This window comes from Microtus oregoni, unplaced genomic scaffold (genome assembly GCF_018167655.1).
Source record: "Microtus oregoni isolate MIOR12 unplaced genomic scaffold, Mior012 000041F_ref0000270, whole genome shotgun sequence".
NCBI classification, from domain to species: Eukaryota; Metazoa; Chordata; class Mammalia; order Rodentia; family Cricetidae; genus Microtus; species Microtus oregoni.
The window spans coordinates 18823935-18841811 of record NW_024543208.1 but is presented as its reverse complement, the minus strand read 5'-3'; the positions used below and the strand labels follow the sequence as shown (position 1 = coordinate 18841811).

Below are 17877 nucleotides of genomic sequence, written 5' to 3'. Positions count from 1 at the left end.
CATGATGGCACATACTGGTAACCCCAGAACTGGAGGGTGGAGACAGAAAGATTCCTGGGGCTGCCCTATCCACATTGGTAAGGCCTAGGTCCCAGAGAGACTATCAAAAACCATGATCACTTCCTGAGGAACAACATCTAAGACTGTCTGTAGTAAGGAGGTCGCTAGTTTGTTCCCGGCCACTCAGCCCCGAAATAATCACACAGAAACTGTAATCTGTGTATCGCCACGTGACTGTGGCTTACAACCAGCTAAAGTTCTGGTGTCTGTCTCCAGCAGGGCTACATGGCTTCTCTCTGACTCCGCCTTCTCTCTCCCAGCATTCAGCTTAGTTTTCCCTGTCTAGTCTGTTCCCCTATAGCTCTGCTATAGGCCCAAAGCAGTTCCTTTATTTATCAATGGTAATCACAGCATACAGAGGAAAATCCCACATCAACTATCCTCTGCCATATACATGCACACACAGTAATAAGCTGGTCCCCATGATTTTATCCATGTAATCCCAAAACATGGTAGACTGGGGTAGACAGATCTTGAGTTAAAGGCCAGTTCAGGATACATAGGGAAGTCCTGCTTCAGACATAGAATAATAATAATAATTATAATAATAACAAGGAGATGAACTTTCATCCAACACTCAAAAACTGGGCACAGCTGAAATGAATAAATAAAACCATACCACAGAATGTCCCAATTCAGTAAATAAGAGATACTCTGCTTACAAACTGTGTAAGTAGCAGGATAAATTGCTGAAATTGTCATTAGGTCCTATAGAAATGCAAACCTACTGTTGGAAATATCGAATATTAGCAGTGAATATCTTCCCCTGGAGTGGTGACGTGAGAGTGGGATCTCAGATTGTGGGTCTGGGACCGAGGCAGATTTATTATAAGAGCTATAACATCGTAAACAGTCATGAGCATTGCAGAGGTTCTGCAGACAGGCCAGGCTCACAAGGTTAAAGGCTTCAGGGAGAAAAGGCAGTCCCGTGTCACACAGTCATGGGTAGCCCATACCACGTGCTTGCAGTCAAGTGGTCTCAGATACTTGGCAGCAGGATAAGGGGGAAAGATTCGAACCTTGGTAATGTCGGGCCAACATTCAGAATGTGCCACCCATAGCCCCTGATTACTTAGGGTATGGGGTAAGCTACTTTTGGGACAGTGAGAATTATAGACCCACAGATAGTCACAGTAGGATGTCTGCCCTTTATCTATATCAGCTGGGAGGGTAAAGAGAGAGGCTGCAGCAGCTGAATCGTGGCCTGAGCAGCCGTCAACCCAAAGATAGGGTTGGTAATTCTCCAATGTTCTCTTTGACAGACAGTCGACCGGCCGAAGGACTGGTACAAGACAATGTTTAAGCAAATTCACATGGTCCACAAGCCGGGTATGTACGTTCTTCTGTGTTTCGTTTTGTTATTTTCTTTTAATCAAGTGCTTATGAGTTGAAGGATATATACTCAGCTTTATATAGACTTGCCTCACACAAAAACATCAAGACCCCCGCAAACTTGATGGCCCCTTCTTTTCAGCATGTCTCCTAGTCTCCCTTTACCCCTAAATCACAGCTGTGTGCCTCTCCTGAGCCATAAGCTACCCAGAAGCCTCCTTAGAGATGTCCTTGGAGTTCACGAGGTGTTCTAGCCTTAGCCCTCTGTCCATCTCTGTCGACATGCACACTGGGGTGCTGTGCCCTTCTGCTTCTGTCTGCCCAGGCCTGTTTCTCACCAGAAGAGCGAGAGTAGTGGCTTCTCCTGATTACCACTCAGAACCATTGACAAGAGACCTTAAAATACTTTGTGATGCGGCGGACACCGAATCTGCCTTGGGAAGTAGGGACAAGGGACCAGTTCTGTATGTATGACCAGGCCAGAAAGGCACAGTGCTTTTAGACAAGAAGGTCACTCTGTAGATTGAAATGATTGAAAATACAAAGTGCTATTATATGCTAGAAAAAAATATTGATTGCTTTTTTTTTTTTGCTGGTGTGTTTTTGTCATTTCTCTGACCTTCTGCCGTCTTGGCGACAAGGTGGCAGACTCCAGATTATCATGTTTATGTTTCATTTTCTAGATGAGGACACAGACATGTATAATACTCCTTACACATACAACGCAGGTAGGACGGCTCTCCTCGCTGGTGATGACCAGTCACACTCTGCTGTGGGGAAGAGCCCCAGTCCTTCGTCATACCACCCCCACCCCACACTGTCAGTCCCTGTGATGAAGAGGAGGCCTTGCTTCCTTTCTCAGAGCATGCCTAACAAAAGATTGATCCTTTCTCCTGGAAATGAGAACTAACACTGTTTCACATCCATCATCACCTCCCCCCCCCCCGGTCCCCCTTCCCTTCCTCTGGTGGTTTATTCTCAACTTCAGGAAGATTTAACCACACAGTGAAGGGCCAGGGTGAAAGAACAGACTGTGGCCTGGTTACACAACAAAATAAAGATCTTTTTATCAGCAGAAAGGGTGATTATAATTGCGTAAGACCTCGCAGATAGTATTCCTCCAAAACAAGTCAAGCGAAGTGTTTTACGACCATGTCCAGCCTCTTGCTCCAAAGTGGAACCATTCATTGAAAGCCATGAAAGCCTCGCTCTTGGCTGGGCACCTTTTCTGACTCAGAGTCGCCAGCGCTCACAATGAAATGATTTCAGCTCTGGACATTCTGCATGTATCTGAATGTGCTGGCTTCTTGTGGAGTGATCTTTGTGCTCGTGAGAGAGACCCCTCAGTTATGTCCCCTTTCATCAGTTTTTCCTTGTGAAATTCCACCCGACCTAGCCATAGCCCATAAATGAGCCATAGCTCATTTAGGGTCCACTTGTCACCCAAACAGAAAACTCCATGAGACTCCCCACTTCCTAAAACCTGATGACCAGCAGCCAGTCCTTTAACTGAGTGATTCCACTACTCAACAACAAAGATAAATGAGAAAGAAAATTGGAAAAAAAAAAAAGTCATGCTGGTGACTTCTGGTAACCTCTGAGTTAGATTCTGTATCCCTAGCCCCATATTATTTCAGGAAGTCCATTAAAATGGTGTAACATTTTATGTTACGCCAAACTTGCCTCCGCGAGTCACCTCACAGGTTGAAGTGACTGTGGAGGTGACCCCAAAACACTTCAGAGCAGGTGTTGCCCAAAGTCGCTTCTCCCGGAAACAAACACACACAGACCTGTAAGAGGTGTAGTCAAGCATAGACAGACTTAGGCCAAGATTGAGACTCTGAGAAACTCGGAATTTTTATATACTTTTAAATATTGAAATGGGTCCGTCTCACTGGTGATCAATAAGCTGAAGTTCAGTTATGTGACCCTGTAAAGCTCAGGGAGTTTTATCATCCAGTCAGCCAACAAAAACGCCTATAAACCACCTCTAATAACCCAGAGCTTTGTATCTTGCATGCCGTTCCTGCCACCCTCTTCCACCCACCAGAGCCAATCCTTCGAGCCCAACTCTAATCCCAGGAGATCCGTAATGCATTCTCTGCCTCCCTCCTCATCTTCGCACATCCTTCCATTTTCACTATGTCTTTCTCCGTTGGATTTTATTAACTGCCACAAACTCCCTTTAAATCACATGTCTTCTCATATGAGCTTGTTCAGCAGGGCTTTACCCTCCCTTGCCCCACATGGGAGATGCACCTCATGCACATAGCATGTTCTATATTTGTTGGACTGCAATTAACATATCAACTGTCTTATGCGCGTCAGTATTACAAAGTATTAGCTGCTATTTTAATCTTCCTCTGAAAGTTTGACTAAGGTGTCAGTTTCTGTGATTGGGAAGAAACCTTGCGGAGTAGCTGTAAGTTTATTTTTACTAAATAGCCCGAATTTTCATTAATTGTACAATAGCGAATAATTTACTCTAACCAGTACCTATGTGCAAAATAAATTGATATCTAATTAATGAGTGATAATTCATAAATTAAGGTTGATAAGTTAATAAACAATGTACCACCTAATGTCCATATTATGAATATGCTTGTTGATCATTTTTGCAAAACCATTGGCTGTTTTGCAGAGCCTAACAACTCAGTGCACCTTTAAGTCATTTGCTTGTTTTGTTGGCTTTTGTCTTTTTCGTGGCAGGTCTGTACAACTCGCCGTACAGCACTCAGTCACACCCTGCTGCGAAGACCCAGACGTACAAACCCCTTTCCAAGAGCCACTCAGACAACGGCACAGACGGTTTCAAGGAGACGCCCTCCCCAGTGCCTCCCCCGCATGTCCCACCACGACCGAGAGATCAATCTTCAACAGAAAAGTAAGGCTCCTTCCCACTCACATGGCTGCTCTTAGAATAAAAACCAACCCACAGTGGCACTCAGTGAAGCATCAGTCCAGCAGGGTGGAGCGAATATATGCAAAGACTTACTGTCTTCATCCATATTGAGCATCCCTGCTGAGATTTATGCTGGGCCCTTTCTGGAAAGTCTTGGTCACGCTCTCACAATGCTCTGCATTAAACTTGATGTATCAGGGACACGAACTCTATTTTTTGTTCAGTGAGTGCAAATAAGCAATAAAGTGGCCACAGATGCAGTTCATAAGTAACATTTGTCTAACTAAGTACTACAAACAAAATATGTACACACACTATGTTGTAGGCCTTGGATAAGAGGCTCAGTGGTAGTGACTTGTTCCACATACCTTGCTTGCACTCTGAGCTGAAATGGTACATCAATCATATAATCTCAGTCTTTATAAAGATGAGGCAGGAATTCAAGGCCACCCTGAGCTGCATAACTTCCAAGCTACACACTGGCATTATGTCTCAAAATAAACCGATATAAAATTACATAAAATAACTGGAAACAGTTGGCATGGATTCCCCTTGCAGCCCCACTAAGAGACTAAGCAGTTAAATTTTTCCTTTTCACAGATTTGAAATTGCAGGTCTTTTACGATATCTATTAGAAGCCAAGAGAAATTATTCTTAAATCATAAATAAGGCATGTTTAACAAGTGTCTGTGATTCATTTCCACCAGTTATTTTAACTGCTTCTAATTTTCATCTCTCCACTGAAACAGTTTTAAATAAGCTAGTCACACCCAAATAACTTTTTAGGAACACATTTCAACTGTGTTGTGTTAGTCAGACTGTTGCTAATCGTCCCGGTTCGTGGTCATCTTTACTGATGCTGGTTATGAGGCAAGCATCAGACTAAACACTGTCCTTCCCTTACCTCATTTTGTTCTTATGAGAACCCAATGGGATATGTGCTCCATTACAGAGAAAGGAGCTGGCTAGACTATTACAATAACTTGCTTTACTTGTATTGACAAAAAGTCCAAGCTAAGATTCAACCTCGACTTCCCCTAAAGACAAATTTTATGTTACCTCTACTGGTAATCAGTAAGTAGGAATGGAAAGGGCATTTATTATATTACTGGTTTTTTTTTTTTTTAGTATTTTCTATGTCTTGGCTATTGTTCTGTTTCCCAGACAGCAAACAGGACACGGTTTCATACGGATATGAAAACTAAAATGGAAGGTGAAAGAGCTCTCTGTGGACAGAGCTCATTGATTGCCTCTACACCTAGGATTTGGTCCTCATTTTCCTCTCATAGAGCACTTCTATGTCCACCATTCCATGGAGAAAGAATATCATTCCATTCCATAGGAATCGGAATATCCCAACTCAAAATATCAAACACTCCTTTTCTCAAACAAAAGTAAAAAGTACCTTTTTAATAATCCTTCCTGCTCTCTGAAGGAAGTTTTCTGATTTAGTTCTAGCTGCCCAGAAAAGCTTGCTATCATGAGCCCTTCTCTGAAAATGTACTTCCCAGGAGCCCTTGACAGACCCTCAACGGGGTCAATGCCAGGAACAGATTAGTTCCCAGAGAGAGAAACATTGGCCTCCAGTGTTGCAAGGCTCACGCCAAGGGGTCTCCCACACCACTCTGCCTAGCCCTGTGTATGCCAGCCCAAGTGATGCTGTTGGAATTCTCACGTGTGCGCTCAGATGCCATTTACAAGAATAAGATCAAACAATGTATGTCCATTAGTCCTTGTCCCTCTGGATCAAGGAAGCCAGGTCACTAGGTAATTAAACTGACAAAGATTCACAGAGCACAATTGACACTTATTTTAAACTCGGATGCACACCGCTGTCATTAGGGACCCGAGGGTCTAGCAACAAGTCACTATCCATGTGCCACCTCTTCTGTGAGTTTTTACAGCCATAGTCACACAGGTAAAAGCAGAAGGAAAAGTGAGCTAAAAGGGATAGCTTGATGTAAGTCATTTATTTATTAAACATATTTATGTTTGATGTAAGTCATTTACTTATTAAACATATTTTTAGTGTTAAGCAATTTTTAGCCAGAGAGACTTTTTTTGGTTTTATGGGTTTTATTTTTTCATTGTTTTCATCTCTCAGGGTAGGAGAGATGGCTCATCAAGGAAACTACTTGTTACCTAAGCCTGAAGATCTACATTCGATCCCCAGAACTTGTGGTGGAAAGAAAGCCTTGACTCCCCAAAAGTGCTGACTCCCAAAAGTTTTTTTCTATGTGTGTGCACATACATGCAAATGGCTACACACACACACACACACACACACACACACACACACAATTAATCAATCAATCACCTCTGCTAAAATTAGCATTGGGAATTGACTATGGATGGTACGTCATGGGTGCTTCATGCACACAAATTGTCTCAACATGTGGTTTGCTGTCCATTTACAGGCATGACTGGGACCCTCCAGACAGAAAGGTGGACACCAGAAAATTCCGATCGGAGCCAAGGAGCATTTTTGAATATGAACCTGGGAAGTCATCCATTCTGCAGCATGAAAGACCCGTAAGCAATTGTCATTGGTCAAAAAAGCCAGCTCGCTAGGCCTCCATAGTCCTCAAGTGAACCTGAATTTCACCCCATTTTATTTGTTATTGAGGAATCATCATGATTTGTGTATCTCATCTGAATTGAAAGAGGCACTTTAATAGTATATATATATATATATATATATATATATATATATATATACAGAGCTCATCATTAGCATACAGCGAGCTGTGCCCAATCACAGCACTTTTACATGAAACACTTAATTGCTATTCTAGCTTGCCTGAGAGAAAAATCACGAATCCATAATCCTGATATACAGACCAAGGCCCATAAATCCCTTGACTTCTATGTTAGTTTCTTACCATTTCTTTCACTTAAGAGGAAAATTTTCCAAGCACACTTTCTATAACAAGATGTTAATTGGTTCTTTATTAAATCCCTCTTAGGTTACCAAGCCTCAAGCTTTCTGATTTATTACCACTTTTAATGGATCAAGATTGTATTTCTCTTTATAGTCTTTGTGTTTATTTTGGACATATACGAACCTAAACGATGTATGGACTTGAAAGCGACCACTTCTCTCCACTAAAGCTAACAGCAGCTTCTTCCATGGCCCTTTTCTCTTGGGTCCTCTGGCCCATTATTTTGCTTCCCTTGATTCTCCCCCAGATGTCAGTGTCCCCAAGACCTCTTTAAAATCCAGCAATTCCTCTGATGTCCAGATTAACCCTGTTGTGTTTCCATAGTGTTCCTCCAACAGTCCAGAGCATCACACCAGTCCATAGATGTCAAGGTCAACCCCAAGATCTAGCTGAACAGCCTGTGACCTCACCACACCCAACACGAGTGTCTCTGACTTAAGAGTTTGAAACCCTGCATTTGTGGTTGTGTTCTTGAGAACTATGTTCAAAGATTTTCCAGTCATAAAGTTCAACTGCCTTTCTTCAAATAATTCAAATTTCTTTGAATGATAAGATTGCAACAGAGGAACGGAAAAGAGGGAAACATTATTGATTCTGTGCTCTGGACTATAACCCGCTCACTAAGTTGTCTGATTAAATAGCAAGACAGTGAAATTTCCAAACCAAAATTCAATGGAACACACTACTAATTCTGAAAGAGAAAGTCACAAAATAATGAATCTCAAATTATAACAGAGAAGCTTTAGTGACTCATGAGGCTCTCAGGGTGACGATGCGACTGAAGGAAATTTTGATGGCTAAAACAAAAGCACATCTAAAGAATGTACCCCATTAGAGCTCATTTACGGGTCCCCTTGTTGTGGCTAAAGTTTCTACAGACCTTTGGGACAAAGCTTTGGAGGCTCTTTGTTTTAAAGTACCAAAAACACAGATAGTAATAAGAGTCTCTGTAAGTGGGTACCTGCTACATGACTGGCTCTATAAGTAGTAATAATTCTTTTATATTTCATGCAGTGTTCCCAACAACCCTATAAAGCAGATGTGCAAACTTCCTGTTCTACAGATCAAGGGTCTGAAGCAGCTTTAAGTGAATGCCACATGGCCACATAGCGAGCATGTGCTGGAACCAGTTCAACCTAGGCAAGCTTTGGTTTGATGTACTTCATCACCATGTACTGGTTCCTCCAAGCAGGATACCATCAGCTAACAGTCGCCATCACCATAATTTGGTTGTTTTGGAATATAGTATAATTAGTGGCTAACTATAATAAGTTGGTGGTGATTACCATCCTTTATGAGAAAGCTGGGTTCAGAGTAACTATCATGCGAGCCCAGGATTCTTAACTGGTCTGAGGAAGTGGGGATATGCTATGGATAAATATGCTATGGATAAATCTCCTCAGCTACAGGAAAAGAGGAGTGGAAGCAGCTAGAAGCTTGGAAAGAAATAAGGATGGAAGACTTCCATTCTTCCCCCTCCTAAGCCATCTTGTTGGAAGCCAGTCTTGACAAATGATAGGAGTGAGGCAAAGATATAATTTGGGCAAGCCTTGTAAAATTATCGTCTTTATAGGGGGAGACCTTCTTAAAATATCAACCCTGAATTCAACCCACTTTAAATTTTAAAACAAACGGCAAATTAAACAAGGGTATTTGAGAGACCAGCTAAGTGTCCTGAAGGCTCAGACTGTAATGGAAAGAGAGTGGTCTTGCTAGGCAGAAGTGACAGAACACGAAATGGATTTCAAGGTCGTAAGAACGCATCTTCTGTTGTTTTACTCAGAGGGACTTTGAGGGCTCCCCTTTTGTAGTAGGACGAGCGGTGCCAAAGTAGTCTCTTTATTCAACCAATGAAAGCAACATCCTACACTACCCTTTGCTCTTTTCAGTGCTAATTTTTGAAAATCATATGAACAGCTAGGCAATTCTGTGCTGTTCTCTTCAGTTCCCAGAGAATCCCGTCAGAGTCCCTATCTTCTTGGATCCCCCTCACTCTCTATGAACTAACATTCATACTCACAGGAGGAAATATCATGGCCACATATCCCTTCTGGTCCACCACTGTCTGCTGTCTGTATTGCCACCATGCATCCATCCCCGTGATTAGTACAGCTGGTCTCCAGATAATTTTTAAGAAGCCTACCAGTTGCAAATTTTCTCCTCACTCTCTCTTGTCCCTGGAGCAAAATCTATCCCTTGATATAACTTTAAAAAACTAAAGAACAACAACAAATAAATCCTACCAAAATCATGTGGTTTCGCTCCCTGCCAGCCACACAAAGGGCTTTCAGTCCCCTCTCATCAGACCTTAACACGGTCTGGGTTTTTTTTTCTTCCAGAGAAGCACTCTCTCTCTCTCTCTCTCTCTCTCTCTCTCTCTCTCTCTCTCTCTCTGGAAAGCTTTACACATACAACACACCAAGGCTTACCGGAGGTACACTTTCCTTAGGGCCTTGTTGACCCTCAGCGGTGGGTTTGTAGCTTTGTAGCTCTCCTTGCTGGATTCCCCCAGGATAACCCACTTTGACATCCTTACCACATGCCTGTTCACACTCTGGGCTCCTCACTGTATCCTTTAAGTTCCTTGACAGCAGGATCTTGTCTGACACCACATTTGTCTACCCTCCATGCTTTGCCCAATGCCTAGCTTGTGGCACCTATGCAGTAAATACCTCCTTGAGTGACTGAGGGAATGTGAACTCATGTTACCTTTGCAGCTGGTGGGTAAAACTGGTGAGAGATGGAGCCTTGCTATGAGGCCCAGTGAGTCTCCATCAAGAAGCAGACGGAATTCTCCGATAACTCTAGCTCAGCTTCTCTGATTCCTTGAGGCATGAAGAAAGCAAAGTGAACATGTCTGCCCAAACAGCAATCTTCAAATCCTGACAAAAAAAAAAGAAAAAAGATTGCATTAACCCTTAGGAATTGAGGACACATTTTAGGGATTGAGGGCATATCTGTCTATTAATAGGCTTTAGCAGGAAGGCAAAGCATAAATGCTTTTCTTTGAAGCTCATAAGTTCAATAATCAAATAATCATAATCATGAATAATGAAATATCTATTTGGTTATAAATTTCAATGCAGAATAAATAGGCCTAATAATATCTGACCCTTATAAAGGCCTTGCAATTTGTGAAGACAAATCCAAAAATTTGTCTTTAACTGACTTGATCCGCAGATCCAACTACATTTCCAGTATACAGATGACATATGACAATCATACAATAAATATTAATATTAATCTAATATTAATATAAGCATTACAGATCATCTGAATTGGATATGCTTGTAGATGAACCATGTTAATTGTTTTTATGCTTAATAAAATGAAAAGAACCCACAAAGACATTGTTACCTTTCCTACAATAGCTGTGCTTACATATAATACTAGCAGAAAGGGACGCACATTGGATGAGTTGAAGTGCAACGTAAACCACTGGTGAATAATTAGTACCCGAGAATTAAAGCACAAGAATTTGAGAAGTTTTATCTGACCGTTTGACTCATTGTGCAATAGTATTTGCTATGAAAACAAAATAAATAGATAGCATAGCAACACATGCCTTGAAGCTTAGGAGCCACTGAGCAAGAACAAACTCTGGGTTCTCCGGTGTGTTTAGGATAAGTAGAGTGAGGACAGCCTTCTCATTGAGAAGGCTGAGAGCAGAAGGGTGTCTCTGACCTCGAAAGCGCGCAAAGGCTTTTAAGCTGGGAAAACATTAAATTAAATTGCCCATTCTAGGGAGCCTTTTAAGAACAGTCACGTGTAAGCTCTGGTTTTAGTGTGTCTAAGCACTTCATGTTAAGCAGAAGGTTGTCAGGTCTGTAAAACTGACAGAAATAAAACAAGATGTCCATCAGCTCTCTTCTGCCAATGTGAGAATCATTGGGGAGGTAACTGTCATCGAGTGAATTCCTTAAGTGTCCATATTTGCAGGGGACAAAGAGGGAAATGATGGAGTAGTGGCTTTGCTAGTATGCATATGCTTCGGTTATCCGACTATCTTCATCTGTGTCCGTGACTGTGGTTTTCAGTGTAGCTCCAGATTGCCGCAGAACACATCTGATGATAACCAAAGGGACTTGATAAAGGTCAGCCTCAGCAAAGAGACAATTCTAGGCCAGGCATGTCCTTTTTTTGTACGATTAGGGGAATCTATTTGTTGAGGTTTATTTTGCTGAAGTTTTTGCCTTATGCTCTTTGGAGACAAGATCTTGCTATGTAGCCCAGGCCGATTTCCAACTCACCATCCTCTTGCCCCTGCCTCCTGAGTGCTTGCGATGGCTGGTGTGAGCTGCCACACCCAGCCTGTAAAACACAGGCACTACTCAGATGTGTACTGGGCACACATTCTAGAACTGCAGAGGATGACGTGTCACTGTTTGCACAAATTCTAGCAAGTTGCTCACTGTGACTATAGATAGAAGCTTTGTTAAATAGCGGGATTTAAAAATATTTATATAAATGTATAGTTATAAATAAATAACAGGCAATTGCTATTTTGAGGTTTGTAGCAGAATGATACTCCCTTTCCCAGAATCTGTTATAGAAGTACATCTCTACAAAGGAGAATGTAGTCTATCCATTTGTCCAAGTGGAGGTGAAGCTAAGTTTGCTTTCCTATTTATTTAGTAGATTTGCTGCCCCCTACCGTTCACAGTGCTTTGAAGCCAGACCCCCCTCCCCAGCCCAGCTGCCCCTAGCCAAATAAAACACTGAAGTTGACAACCAACCAGCCAAGGTGTTCAAATCGAGAGCTAGTACACAGCAGTAGAACTAAGGCACTTGGGGGGATGAGAGGTCTCTTTCCTGCGAAGGAAATGGTACACCTCTCGGAACAGCACAAAGTTCCTGGTGAATTCTCTCGAACGTTAGCTGTTCAAAGATAAAGGCTCCAGCAAAGCTATGTCAAGAAGTAATTACACAATACAGTTGACATCTTCTAAATAATTGAAGAAAAGTAACGCTTTATCTCTAACAAAACCTTAGCAATCGTAACTACTGGATCAAAATTTTAATTCAATGGAAAACAGTTACTGCAAATTCTTTTTTTTTTCTTAATTCAATGGGAATAGGTTACTGGAAGATGTTCTTTCTACAGACCGCTCAGTTAACTTTGAAGTGGAAACCAAAAGTAATATCGACACAAATTGGAGTAAATATCTCAAGAATTTCTGCAGCATTTTCTCATTCTAATAGAATAGCCTCTTCAATTGTTATTTATGGAAACATAACCTCATAACTAAAAGTAAAATCATATTAAAAAGGCAGTTTCTGTTCCCAACTGACAATGGAATATTTTGTGTACGTAATCCTTCGCGTGCCCATCCAGATTTCCACTTAGGGATGCCATCAACCACTGCACACAAGTGCTATAATGGAGTGTTAATCGCTCAGCATCAGTCCCAAGCATACCCCAGCGTTGCTCTCAGTCTTTATATTCGCTACCCTACCACTATATACAAGGCAAAAGCTTGGCCTCTGCGCTGTTCTGTTATGATGCCTCAAACTCTTCTATCATTAATGGGGTTGGAGTAGTGGGTGTTTAGCAGCCCTCCTGGATGGTTGTGTGGGCATCAGAGCTTTTCTCTGGGCTGGAGTGAATGGCTTTTAGGGAACCAAAGAAACTTTTTAGACTTAATATATTGTGCTATACAACTATACACATTTAATTAGGGAAGTGAGATCTACCTAAGAAGTAGCTATGCACATATATGGTGCTTCAAGTGTGATTTTATTAATAAAAAAAAAACAGCATGATACCAGCTAGTCGGGTATGTATTATTAAAAGCATTAAGGGTATTACTGGGTTAAGGAGAGGCTGGATGTCTGTATTCTATTGCTAAAATAATTGTATCTGTTTATTATCAATGTTTGTGTTAACACCCCTAGCTTTTCTGTCTTCAACACAGCATTCATAAACCATCTGAGACGCCAGTCAGTTATACCCTGTACCCTACACCTCTCCTTCCCTCCCTACTGTGAAAAGCCCGATTCTACCCAAACCCTCCTTTAGCTTCAAGTCAGCATGAGGAAACTAAATCACAAAATGGGATCTTTCTTCACTTTTGGGGAGACTTGTGAAGTTGAGATCTTCGCTGTGGTGGGCCGTTCTTAAGGAATCTGCCCAGCCGTAGCCTCCTCCTGAATGTCCGTCTCCAGGACTAATGCCAGCTGAGCTGGTGTCCTCCAGGTTCCATCAAGAGCCCCTGTCTAACGAACCAGTATTTCCTCACCCCTTTCTCTTACAGCCCCCTGTCCCACCAACTCCGACACCTGTTCCCAGGGAACCCAGCCGGAAGCCTCTCTCTGTGTCACCCTCAACAGATGGCCTGCGTAGCCCTTCCCCTCCACCCCGGAGCTGTGTCCCTGCACCCCGTCAGAGTCCGAGCGCCCCAGCTCCCTCTCCCACCCGGGTGAGCTCCTTCCTTCTTCACCTTCTCTCATGCTGTGGGGAAGCAGAGCTCAGCCTGTTTTCCGAGGCTAAGGCATGGTCAGATCCTGTCTCTGCTGGGGTTCTTCCCGCTCCTAGACCCCTCCCTCCCTTCCTCCCAGGAACCCTCATCTCCACCATTCCATGTTCCTAGCTCGCCCCATCTGCAATGTCTGCATAACCGCAGACCACTGCTGCCATTGCTAGCTGCCAGTGACTTCAGGGACAGCAGACTGACCAATCAGGAGAGCCCCCTTGCTACCTCCTTTGGTCCTATCTTCACAGTCTAGCGTGCCACCCTTCCCTGTTGTCACCGCCGGGATACTTTCCCTAGTACATGTATTAGGCCAAAGAATTAGCGCTGGCGGCGATAGGGACCCCAGCAATGCCATGGACCCTCATTTTCATGTCCTCATTTTGCTCATGGTACCTTACTTTCTCCATTCTGTCCTGGATGAGTCGGATGCATGCTTGCGTGTGGATGCGCGTGCGTTCTCGTACCCCACGGCGTTTTCCCTCACTTCGCTCAGTGTGCCTTTTCCTTCCCTTTTCCTTCACATCTGCTCTAGACTGGTCGCATAAATCCAGATGACATAGACTTAGAAAATGAACCCTGGTATAAATTCTTTTCAGAACTGGAGTTTGGACGCCCGGTAAGTGAGGCTAGACAATTGCTATAAGACAAATAGGAGGATGTTGTTTGATCTCTAAAGCTTGTTCTTATTCTTGGGAGACGTGTCATGTCTAGAACAAAAGCTGGGTGAATAAAATATGTGTGCTCCAGCTTTGTGCAAATTCGCTTTTGTACCAAATGCCTAAATGTGTCCATTCGCTTCCCATATGTTTTCTCCTAATTGTGCATTACAATCACATCTAATTAATTGCAAATCTATCATGTTGAGGTAGTTGAGGGGAGCGCTGCATTGTGCCCAGCACATTTTGGTCTAGATTAACAGTCAGAAGGACCTTGCCATCTACAAGAATAACTGTTACTACAGTTCTTGTTTGCAAGCTACCACAGAGCACGTGGCTCCCAAGTCAATAACTTCAATCTTCCTGATACAACTCCAACAATAAGAAAATGGACCAGAAAGGTCAGAGACTTTGCCCCAAATAGTCAGAAATTAAATGTCATACAACAATAAAAAAAATCTCTGGGCAGTTCCCACTATAATGTATTACCAGAATATATATTCCCACTATAAAATGATTCTTTGAATAGAAGAGATGTGGCAAAGGGAAAGAATTCAAAGCCCTGTGGACTTTGGTTCAGGTTTTGCTCATGAGCCACCAACACGCCTCTGATCAGCAGAGTCACATGTTGGAAGGCCACCGTTTGGCCCTCATGCGCTCTGAGTGAGCCATTTGGGGCAGGTTTCACATAGCTCCCTTTAACCACCCAGTCTCTATTGAAACATTGTTTGTGGGTTTTGTGTTCTCCGCCACATGCCTTTTTACAAGCTCTAGCCTGTTGAATAATATGTAACTTGCAGTGCCCAGCAATTTTATAAGAACTCAGAATGTGTTCTTTCTCCCTGTCACATAAGGATTTATAAATATGCCAATCACATATTCCTTACTGGATGGCTGAGAGAGCCTTCTTTATACTTTAAAGTGCAATCTTGGTTGGCCTCATTGTATGTCTTATTGAACTAAATTGAATGTGACTGTAAATGAATATTAAACAAAATTTCCTGGCATTTCTATTACCTAATGAGAGGACTGTTTCCTCCCGTTTTTTCCTGGTGACTCCTCTTATTAAAATATATTTTGTTTCGTTGGGGAAACGCTCTCTTGTTTTGCTTTATGCCTCTGTTATTTTGGGGTAGAGTTTCCAGAAACTATACCGATTCCTGGGTTGAGCCTGAATTACCAGCACTTTCTGCAAACCTCAGCCACACAAGGACGCCCACCTGCATGCTCTCCCCTTACGCCTCTGGTGTTTCCTTAATACCCCTTGCAATCCGCTGGAGCCAAAGACCTGGAGTGCTCATTTGGATCTGACGAATTCAGTCTCCAAATTTACTCACCGAGCGCACGTAGCTTTTCGCAGTGCCTGGGAATATTGGCAGACACGCACTCCTCCTCCTCGGCTGGCATCTTGCTACATCCATGTCACTCTTTGTGTGTATCTGATGCTGTCAGCACTCGGTTTTCTAACTGTTGTCACCTTCTCCACATGTTCGTTACTTGCTGCCATTGACTCTCCTCCATCCCATCTCTCCACCTCTGCTTCTGTGGTGCGCCTACACCCAGCCTCCTAAAAAGGCTCTGGATTATGTTCAAGATCATTCTTCCGGTGTTCCCAATGAGGTAAAGACAAATTCTTCTCTCCTTCCAGATCCCCCCTCCTTCGTTACTGTCAGTCTGAACACGCGTGTTTTTAATAGTCCCCTGTATTGTTTGAGCTGGTTTTGAAAACTCTTGGTATAGCTGCATTGGGTGCAGTAGCATTACCTAGACAGTGCAAATGGGGTCGACTATTTCTGAATTCCAGGTGATGAGTGTTTCTAGCTGTGATTTCCAGTTAAAATATCAGCAGCAGCAAAAAAAAAAAAAAAAAAAAACCTAACTCCTTAACTTGAGCAGGTATTGACGCCCATTTTCACACACTGAGAAGAGTACTACTGAAAGGCTTCTAGAAGGCAGTTTTCCATTGTGTTTAGAAGTGCAGACTCAAGACTCGAGGTTCTCAGGCTATGGATTTGCGGTGAAGGCCCAGGGCCAGTCTTCCACCCTGGAACCCACCCACTGTACATGAAGAGAGCGTGCCCTCTGGTGCTCTGTCAAGTGTGCTGCGTCCACACAGAAAGAACGGTTTTCTAAACAAAGTTTTGTTTCTTACATAATCAGCCCCTTATTCACTATAGTTTTCGAAATGTTGCTAATCTTTCATTTGCTAAATGTTTATAACCTGTGAATGTTGCCATCAGTTAAGAATAAAGATGATAAAGCTGGGTGGTGGTGGCACACGCCTTTAATCCCAGCACTTGGAAGGTAGAGGCAGGAGGATCTCTGAGTTCTAGGCCAGCCTGGTCTACAGAGGGAGTTCCAGGACAGGCTCTAAAACTACACAGAGAAACCCTGTCTCGAAAAATAAAAACAAGCAAACAAACAAATAAATAAAGATGACGAGCACCTGGCCTATGTGGTCCAGTTTCCCAGTTCCGCAGCTTTGGCAGGCATCACTGACTCTTGATGATGTAGTTCAGGCAGCCACTACAGCAGACACTGCACCGCCCTATGCGATAAGACTTAGTTGTAATCTCTGCTGGAGAACGCTTATGGGTAGGGCTGGAGAGATGACCCTGTGGTTTAAAGAGCACTTGCTGCTCTTGCAGAGGACCTGGCTTGGGTTCCCAGCACCCATAGGGCAGCTCAAAACCATCCACAACTCCATTTGCAACACCCTCTTCTGGCCTCCACCAGCACCAGGCATACACACGGTTCACAGGCATGCCGGAAGGTGAAACACTCATAAACTAACAATAAGTGGCTCTGCTTAAAAAAAATAGTAATAATTGCTTATGAAAATCGGCCAATCAGCAGGTGAAGAACTTATATCAAGCCACATAAATTTTAAACTGGTTAATGAAAAGATGGTATGAAAAGGAACAGAAAGGGTCCTAAGGCAAACTTTGTACTCCAAAAGAAACCAGAAGGTTATTTTGCAAAACACTTAGAAGACACAAGCAGATACATCATTGTTATGTTAGCTATCAGGCAGATAAAAGCCTCCAGTGGCCACTCTGAAGTAGCCAGGCAGTATAGAAGCACACAGAATCTGATTTTGTCAGAGAAGATACTTTTGTTGTTGTTTTTTGAGACAGGGCAGGGATGCTCTTTCTAGTCCTGATTGTCTTGGAACTCCCATTATAGATCAGGCTGACTTGGAACTCAGAGATCCTCCTGCCTCTGCCTCCTAAGTGCTGGGATCAAAGGCGTGCACACCACCACCTGGCTCCATTTGTTTGTTGTTGTGTTGTGTTGTTGTTTGTTCGGTGTGATTCTGATGTGTTTAGATAAATGAATCAACATTTTTTGAAATTTTTTGGAATTTTTTTTCAAAGCGGTTGACTTGATGATTTTGAAATAGAACTTAGAAAACATCACATTTAACTCGTTGGCTTTCTAGTGAGGAAAAGCAGAATGGATTAACCGCAAAGGATAGATCTGACGTAACCTGCTAAGATGACTGCCAAGAG

At 42.8% G+C, this 17877-nt stretch overlaps 1 protein-coding gene across 40 annotated transcripts in view; it reads left to right on the top strand.

The window, feature by feature from the left end:
* The window catches only part of Sorbs2 (sorbin and SH3 domain containing 2), a 318492-nt gene that overhangs the window by 247198 nt on the left and 53417 nt on the right, over positions 1-17877 (top strand). For 26 of the 40 annotated variants that reach the window (XM_041632398.1, XM_041632399.1, XM_041632400.1 and 23 more), the window contains 7 exons: positions 1323-1389; positions 2076-2120; positions 4102-4276; positions 6712-6826; positions 13491-13655; positions 14242-14325; positions 15929-15985. In XM_041632398.1, the coding sequence (XP_041488332.1) occupies positions 1323-1389; positions 2076-2120; positions 4102-4276; positions 6712-6826; positions 13491-13655; positions 14242-14325; positions 15929-15985 (708 nt within the window). The remainder of the gene's footprint in view (positions 1-1322; positions 1390-2075; positions 2121-4101; positions 4277-6711; positions 6827-13490; positions 13656-14241; positions 14326-15928; positions 15986-17877) is intronic. The other 14 variants (XM_041632416.1, XM_041632411.1, XM_041632430.1 and 11 more) reach the window with 5 other exon arrangements.